This window comes from Prionailurus viverrinus, chromosome X, assembly GCF_022837055.1.
Source record: "Prionailurus viverrinus isolate Anna chromosome X, UM_Priviv_1.0, whole genome shotgun sequence".
Classification (NCBI taxonomy): Eukaryota; Metazoa; Chordata; class Mammalia; order Carnivora; family Felidae; genus Prionailurus; species Prionailurus viverrinus.
The window spans coordinates 17,120,803-17,129,645 of NC_062579.1; the positions used below are offsets into that span (position 1 = coordinate 17,120,803).

General features: G+C 41.3%; 1 protein-coding gene across 6 annotated transcripts in view; it reads left to right on the forward strand.

Annotated features, from left to right (window-relative positions):
* The window catches only part of ZFX (zinc finger protein X-linked), a 55,765-nt gene extending 47,945 nt beyond the window's left edge, over window positions 1-7,820 (forward strand). For 5 of the 6 annotated variants that reach the window (XM_047843496.1, XM_047843497.1, XM_047843499.1 and 2 more), the window contains exons 4-8: window positions 1,284-1,433; window positions 1,653-1,796; window positions 2,170-2,319; window positions 2,854-2,994; window positions 3,839-7,820. In XM_047843496.1, the coding sequence (XP_047699452.1) occupies window positions 1,284-1,433; window positions 1,653-1,796; window positions 2,170-2,319; window positions 2,854-2,994; window positions 3,839-5,022 (1,769 nt within the window). In that variant the 3' untranslated portion in view covers window positions 5,023-7,820. The remainder of the gene's footprint in view (window positions 1-1,283; window positions 1,434-1,652; window positions 1,797-2,169; window positions 2,320-2,853; window positions 2,995-3,838) is intronic. The other variant, XM_047843501.1, reaches the window with a different exon arrangement.
* Window positions 7,821-8,843: the final 1,023 nt, after the last annotated feature.

An 8,843-nucleotide genomic window follows, 5' to 3' on the forward strand; every position in this document is an offset into this window, starting at 1 on the left:
TTCAGTCGTGCGCATGCTGCGTTATTGCCATGGGCCTCACTAGGCTTCTTGGAATTTATAACTCGCTAGCTTCCTTTGTGATCTTCCACCAACCTCTCCGGCTTTCCCTTCTCGGATTCCTTTGTGAACTCTTCTGGTCCCTCCCTTAAACCGTGATGTTCCTCAGGATATCCTTGGCCCTCTCCGCTCACGCTGCAGGTCCTCGGCGTGTGATCTCAGGGCTAGTTGACACGGACTTGGTGGCTCCAAATCTGTGTCAGCCTTCAGCCTTTCAGACTCCCAATATTCAGCAACTGACCTCACACATCTCGTCGACTGAATCATTGGTTCATCAGTATTCTGAGCATCCACCATCACCAGACTCGGTCCTGAAAGACTGAATAATGAAATGGCAGGTTCTGCTCTGTCAGTCGGAGGGATGGGGGAAGATCCCTGATAGTGAATACAGTGAACTGCATACTCTGCGAGAAACAAGCAAAGGGTGCTGGGAATCTAAAAGGATAGGGGCAGGCACCAGCTCTGAGAGCTTTTAGGGATGTTACCTCTCGGACCTTAAATTAATTAATCATGCAGGAAGAGAGGTCCTTCTTGACGTTTCCTCCTCCAGTCACTCAGTCACCTAAATCAGAAACCCCATAGTTATCCTTGGCTCCTCTGTCATGTTCAGTTTTGGGTCTTAAGTCCTGCCGTTTCAGTCCTGAGACGGGGCTCATGTCCAGCCCTCTTCCCCATCTGCTTCTGTCCTGATTCGAGGCCTCGTCATCCTTTGCCTGCCTTATTGCTATAGACTCACAAGTGGTATCCTTGCTTTGTCTTGATCCCTTTGCATCCACTTTTCTAAAGGCCAGCACGGTGTAGCAAAAATGGTGCTGTGCCCTTGTCGCTGCTCTGCTTAAAAGTCTCTGATAAGAATCTCTAAATCTGCCCACATACCTGGCTTCACCCCTAGATTCTGATTCTGTAGTGCCGCTGGGCTGGGGCCCGTGTTTTTAAGTTCCCTAAGAGATACTGACATCTGACCCGATTGAGAAACCTCTGGCCTACCACTGTCAAGTCTCTGAGCTCCTCTGCCTGGTTGCACAAGGCCCTCCGTTACCCCAGCTTTGGCTTAGCAGACAGCCACATTTCCCACCGTGCCTGCGTGTCTACTTGTCTAGGGAAAATTATCCAGTTTCATATGACTCATGTTAGAGATTGTATTCGTAAAAAAGACTTTTAAAAACGGTAACGTTTTATTTAAGTATCTGCTATTGTTATTTGTAATGCATTCCCTGCGTTTTCAGTGGATGATGCTGGCAAAATAGAACACGATGGTTCCTCTGGAATGACCATGGATGCAGAGTCGGAAATCGATCCTTGTAAAGTGGATGGCACTTGCCCTGAAGTCATCAAGGTGTACATTTTTAAAGCCGACCCTGGAGAGGATGACTTAGGTAAGAGGAAAGTTTCAGCATAACCTGCATCCTGGTCAGCCGCTTCACCCCGATGACTTTTGGGTGGTCTGGATTGAGAACCTTTGAAACCTATTCGGAAGATAACTGTTAAGCAAGGATTTCCATGTAGGGGGAGAGAAGTCTGTAAAATGTAGTAAGTCACCCAGATGGAAATGAAGTTTTCAGATAAATTCTTGGAGCTGTCGTCTTCCCTGATAGGTGGCACCGTAGACATTGTGGAGAGTGAACCTGAGAATGACCACGGAGTTGAATTACTTGATCAGAATAGCAGTATTCGTGTGCCAAGGGAAAAGATGGTTTATATGACTGTCAACGACTCTCAGCAAGAAGACGAAGATTTAAGTAAGTAGGTGCCCTTTTTGTGGGAGAAAAATTTTATGTTTCTGTAGCGCCCTCTTTAAATCTGGTCAGAATTTGAAGGAAACGAGTAGCGTTACTGTACAGATTATTATGCTGCCGTATCCCAGGGGCAGTATCCGCGACTCTACGTACGCTTCGAATGTTGCTTTAAAAACGGGTTAGGGTGAAAGCCAAGGAATGGAGGAGGGTTCATTCAGCAAGTGTCTGTCGACTGCTCACGACTGTGTGGAAGCTGTGTTCTAGGTGTGTAACGTTTGGGCCTTTCTACCTGCCTCTTCACCGAATCTGAGTACAGACGTCTCCCCTGCCATCTCTGTAAACACGGTCACAAAGGTTTATATCACTTCCTATTCAGATGTTGCTGAAATCGCTGATGAAGTTTATATGGAGGTGATCGTGGGAGAGGAGGACGCTGCTGCTGCGGCGGCCGCCGCCGTGCACGAGCAGCAGATGGACGACAACGAAATCAAGACTTTCATGCCAATAGCGTGGGCGGCAGCTTACGGTAAGTCGCTCAGCAGCTCCTTGGACGCCGTTGGCTCGTGAACATGACTCCATGCCTGGAAACGGTGCCTGTTGTCCTAGGGTTCCGAAATACGAAATACCAGTGCCCTGTAAGGGTTATTTGATTTGAACACAAGTAGAGGAAGATTATAAAGTCTACTTTTTGTCTTTATTTCTAACAGGAATTTCCCTCATGTGTTTATTACGTAGAAGGGAGTACTGCAAGAAGTGCACAGGCTTTCCAGCCGAAACTTTTCCTCTTGATTGTATCTGGCCCGTGACTTTGCAATTTGGGGAGACGACAGGGGAGTCCATGGGGCACAATGCTGACCTGTGTTTTTTAGATCTGGAAGCTAGGCATTTCCTACCGTCTCACTATAATGAACGTGGTCATACAACCCATTACCTAGAATGGGGACTCTCTGTCATTCATGAGTATCATGGCTTACTTTTCATTGTTATAGTTAATAAAGAATCCCTAATTTTTTATAATTTATAATACTGTATAATTTTGTTTTTTAATGCGCATTGTTAGGTAATAATTCTGATGGAATTGAAACCCGGAATGGCACTGCAAGTGCCCTCTTGCACATAGATGAGTCTGCTGGGCTCGGCAGACTGGCTAAACAAAAACCAAAGAAAAGGAGAAGACCTGATTCCAGGCAGTACCAAACAGGTGAGGGCACATGAGTTCCACAGCGCAGCGTGCTTTGCGAGCTCTCAGATGAAACCCTAGCGTGTGTCCACGGAGGTGTTGTGATGGCATTCTAGCTGCTAGACCACATTGTAGCTTCTGTGTACTGAATTTGAAAATATAATTTTAAGAATTCAGTGATATTCATGAATGATTTCCTGGGATAAAAAGACACAAGGAATGGATCGAACACGGATGGGAAAAAAATTCAAAACGTGGGTGATTTTTATGTGGAAATGAGAAGAAATCCCTCAAATATGTCGCAGGCATTAACTCTTTTAAAAACTCAATGACTACAAAGAATCTGATTCTGGTAGCATAAAGTAGGCATACTTTATAGAGCAGGAGGACGGGTACTCGAGTTCATGTGACCTATTCCTGTCTATTTGTGTATGGCAATTTGCATATGAAATTTCTCATAGGTGGGTTTAAGCTCTACTGTAAGTTGACACAAAATTACGTTTTTTGGAATCGGCAAAGCAGGAATTGTGATTACGACACTTTATTTTTCAAAATAATTTTCTACCGAGTGGTATAGCTTCAATCGTTAGTTGGTAGGAGTCACGTATTTATTGATTGATTTTTCAAACTGGAGGGACTGAGGTTGGTACAGTCAGCCTGAATGAAGTTTTCAGACCAGGGTTCTCTTTATGACCAGGTTGCTCTCTCTCTTACATTGAAAACTGGCAGAAGGAATGTTAAGTAGCAAATAGCTTAACGTAGGAACACTTGCTTAATGATGTTCAGAACGCACACTTTGAATGCTTGAAGAAACCAAAACAGAACTTGGTTTGATCACTCATGTTCCTTTCTTTTCCTTTCTTAGCAATAATTATTGGCCCTGATGGACATCCCTTGACTGTCTATCCCTGCATGATTTGTGGGAAAAAATTTAAGTCCAGAGGTTTTTTGAAAAGGCACATGAAAAACCATCCCGAACACCTTACCAAGAAGAAGTACCGCTGTACTGACTGTGATTACACTACCAACAAGAAGATAAGTTTACACAACCACCTGGAGAGCCACAAGCTGACCAGCAAGGCCGAGAAGGCCATCGAATGCGATGAGTGTGGGAAGCATTTCTCTCACGCTGGGGCTTTGTTTACTCACAAAATGGTGCATAAGGAGAAAGGAGCCAACAAAATGCACAAGTGTAAATTCTGTGAATACGAGACAGCTGAACAAGGTTTATTGAATCGCCACCTTTTGGCGGTCCACAGCAAGAACTTTCCTCATATTTGTGTGGAGTGCGGTAAAGGTTTTCGTCACCCGTCAGAGCTCAAGAAGCACATGCGAATCCATACTGGGGAGAAGCCGTACCAGTGCCAGTACTGCGAGTATAGGTCTGCAGACTCTTCTAACTTGAAAACGCATGTAAAAACTAAGCATAGTAAAGAGATGCCATTCAAGTGTGACATCTGTCTTCTGACTTTCTCAGATACCAAAGAGGTGCAGCAACATGCTCTTATCCACCAAGAAAGCAAAACACACCAGTGTTTGCACTGTGACCACAAGAGTTCGAACTCGAGCGACTTGAAACGACACATAATTTCAGTCCATACGAAGGACTACCCCCACAAGTGTGACATGTGTGATAAAGGCTTTCACAGGCCTTCTGAACTCAAGAAACACGTGGCTGCCCACAAGGGTAAAAAAATGCACCAGTGTAGACATTGTGACTTTAAGATTGCAGATCCGTTTGTTCTAAGTCGCCATATTCTCTCAGTTCACACAAAAGATCTTCCGTTTCGGTGTAAGAGATGTAGAAAGGGATTTAGGCAACAGAACGAGCTTAAAAAGCATATGAAGACACACAGTGGCAGGAAAGTGTACCAGTGTGAGTACTGTGAGTATAGCACTACAGACGCCTCGGGCTTTAAACGGCACGTTATCTCCATTCATACGAAAGACTATCCTCACCGTTGTGAGTACTGCAAGAAGGGGTTCCGACGACCTTCAGAAAAGAACCAGCACATAATGCGACATCATAAGGAGGTTGGCCTGCCCTGATAGTCCTTCTACAGACATTTATGGAGATGTTGGCCTTGAAGCAGAAATCTCATTTTAAAGCCAGTCAGTCTCGTTCACATACAATACTGTATATTGATTTATGCTGTGTACAAATAGAATTGCTTCTAGTTGAGTTTTGTTGTTTTTTTTTTTGTTTTTTTTTTTTTACATTTTGTTGAATAGTGTGTTCTGAATTCTATTCAGTTTGTTTAATAAATGGGGGAAAGCAGCAACAAATAAGTTGCTTTTAATAAAGTAATCCTTGATGCTATACTGGATTTTTCTATCTTACAAGTTTTATATTTATTTAAATATTTACCTTGCTTACCTTGATGGTACTCTTCTAAGACCATTTAACTTAAAGTTAAGGTAACTTTAGATTGGTAACTCTGAAAGTATTCGTGTTGACTCATTTTTTTTTTTCCCCATGAATTTCTCACAATAAAATTGTCAGAGACATCTACTAACATAAACGGGAGATTTTACAGTCAGGTCTAATTATCCTAACATGGAAGTCCTTGACTTGTCTTGCTTGCTCTTCTCAGACCACATGACAGTGAAAGTTTCCATTTGAGCTTTTGCCACCCGGGCATCGCTGAGGAAAGAACAGTGGCTGGGTTCGTCTTTACTTTTCATTTCGTTGAGCAGACAAGCTGTACTTTTTGCAGGGAGGGGGGGTGGGGGGGGGCTTTCTTTGGTGTATTTACATCTTTTGTCAGCATAGCAGACTTCTAGAAAACTTCCTTGACAAATTTTGCTTGGTCATGTTGTATTTTGATTATTCCGTCTGTGCTGCTTTGTCTCGGAATGGTTGTATGTTACAAATGAGATTATCGAGGACTGCATTTTGGAATCTCCTTGAGGTAATTCGTGGCTCGTAGGATCTTTTGCGACTTTATATATGTAAATGTACCCTGAATTATATATATGCACATATATAGAGAACATGTATCTGTGTGTATTGCTTATTTTACATATTTATACACACAACCCCAGTAGTAGTTGTTTAAGATCTATAATGAAAAGTATTAAATTTACAATAACACGAAAGATGCAGGGATGCATGAGAGAGCATTTTGTAAATCATGCTCTTCAGAGAGACTACTCAGGTGAAGAATTAGAAGGAAAATAAGGACACTAGTATTTTTAAAGAGTTAAAGGTATTTTCTTTTAAATATCTTTGGTAATTGAAAAATAGACGTTACGATGTTTCTAGATAGAATGTTTTCATACAACTTCAGCTCCATGCCTTTATATTTTTCTGAAAAGCTAATGAGCATCCAGGCAGAACTCCCTCCGTTCTCTCAGAGAAACTCTTGAGGGAACTCTGTGTCTGTCACCCAGTGAAGGGGGATTAAGGAAGCCACAGCTCCGTGTCCCAGAGATTGGGTGCTAATGATGACTTCCGCTTGGCAGGTCCAGCCTGCTCTGTTATGTCTTAGTTACAGTTAGCAAACTTTAAAAACCTGAACACCCAAATTGGCTTTGGTTAGAAGATAAAGGTGTATTTAAGTGCATGAGGAAAATCTGAGGCCTTATTTGGAACATCCCCAAGTCTTTCACGGTTTTGTTTTTCTTTGAGAGTTGGTATTTTTTAAACAGTTCTGAATCAGTTCAGAAACGCATACACTGAAGTCAGTTACTTAGAATTGGATCATGCGAAGATGGGTCTTGGAAAATGGAGAACAGTTTTTGGGGTCCTTTAGATGGGATGTCAGCATGTGAGTATCCGGCACGTTGTAGGAGATTTAGTAAGGACTTTTCTTCCCACCTGATAGCTGCCTTGCCACTTCATGATGGTGCTCCTTCCCCTTTGTGCTGTTCGGGTTTAACCTTTCATCTTTCTCTTTGCCATTGATACTTGTATTCAAGAATTCTATTTATAGGGTTAGAAATCTAAATATTTGGTGTTTGGCAAGCCTCTGAAGTGCTAGATTGATTTCATCCACTTGGAAATCAAGTGCTTTAGGCTGGTATGAACTCCAGCCTGAATGCCAGTTAAAGCCAAGGCATGGGCCTATCCCAGCGGGAGCTCCTGTGCTCTCTTGGCCCCATAAACATTCTTTTTTTTTTTTTTTTTTTTAAGCGTAACTTACAATTGTGTGATTCATTGCCCTGCAGTACTATTCTTGAAAGCTCTGTCTGTTTTTTTGTGAGAACCTTTAAAATCTCCCTTAATTTCTTTTTCCCAGAAGTCATGTAAAAGAAAACACTTAAGTGAAAGTGGAAAGTTATTAACTTTAAAACATGCTGTAAAATTAGTACAGAAAATATAAAGAATTGGTCATTTAACTATATTTTTTTAAATAAACTGAAAGATAAAGAACACAACACTGTACACACTTTATATTTCTCTTACATAGTCTGGAATCATACACAGCTATTTTCTTTTTAAAGCACAATATTGAAACCTTTAAAAGGTATTTAAGGGTTTGGTCAAGTGAATATGATAAGATGTATTTGTCTGTATAAAGAGAAAATGAACTTGTAGTCACTGTTATGTACTGACATTAGTTACAACCTAGTTTTAATTCTTAAAACAATTTTGATTAGCAAAGCTAAAAAAAATGGATGTTTCAGTTAAATGTTTTAAAGAGGTACAGATTTTTACAAGGACATAATATAAGTTATTGTTCTGTAGAAATATCCTATTAAATATTGTATGTCCCTCCCTCTGTACACTTTGTAAAAAAAGTAAAATACATAAAAAGAAAATCATATAGGGATGTGTGACATTATTGTAATTGTGTACTTGAGAATAACGTGCAAAAATAAAAATCAGAATATTTTCCTGTTAATGGATGTTTAGTCTATTTGATACCAGTACTAAGTTAATGCTTTTTCTTAAGGAAAAAAATGTACAGTTTTTGTAAACCTAATAAACATCAAAAGCAGTGGATTATTTTCATTTCCCCATTTCTTAATTCCTTCTACGTAACAGTGGAATGCAAAATGCTTGATTGCTTTGAATTTTGTGACTCAGTGCAAATACTCATACTAGTTGAGCCCTGCGAATTTGCAAGTCATATAGCAGAGAACTTAAGAGGTGATTGGTGAGTCCTTTGATGAGCATGTCCTTGAAGTTCTTTTTTTTTTTTCTTTTATCTTCATAAGGGATTTGTTTTATTAGCATTCTCCGGTTCCCCTGACGTGAATTTGCCCTGCATAAAGTTGTTTTTGAGAGCACTTAAAGTTCATTGCAGCATCAACCCACAGCACATTTAATCCCTGGGTGTTGTCCTCACCTCCACAGCAGAGAAGCCCTGCTCTCCAGTGACACCTTTGTGCCAAGTTTGGAGTGCTTTAGTTAGTAGACGCTAAGGTACTAGAGAACGGCCACTGTCATGTGAAAATCAGATGTTAGGTAAAAGCTACCAGGAGTTCAAAGAGAGTAACAGATGGATTTGAGCCGTCTTTGATTTTTATTTTTTCTTTTATTTATTTTAATTTTTGTAATGTTTATTTTTGAGAGAGAGACAGAGCACGAGCAGGGGAGGAGCAGAGAGAGGAGACACAGAATCCGAAGCGGGCTGCAGGCTCCAAGTTGTCAGCACAGAGCCCATGAGCCGTGAGATCGTGACCTGACCTGTAGTCGGACGCTTAACCGACCGACAGCCACCCAGGCGTCGCAAGCCATCTTTCTTTTTAGAGACGAGATCCTTCAGATCTTCAACTATTGTAGGTACAAGTGTTTGCCTAATAGTTGAAATAGTAACTAATTAGAACTTGAGATAAATGGTCAAGAGAACATGGTGTCACTGTCCCGATCCGTAAGTCACGCAAAACCATGGCGTGTGAAAAACTTAGTTGTAATAGAATGC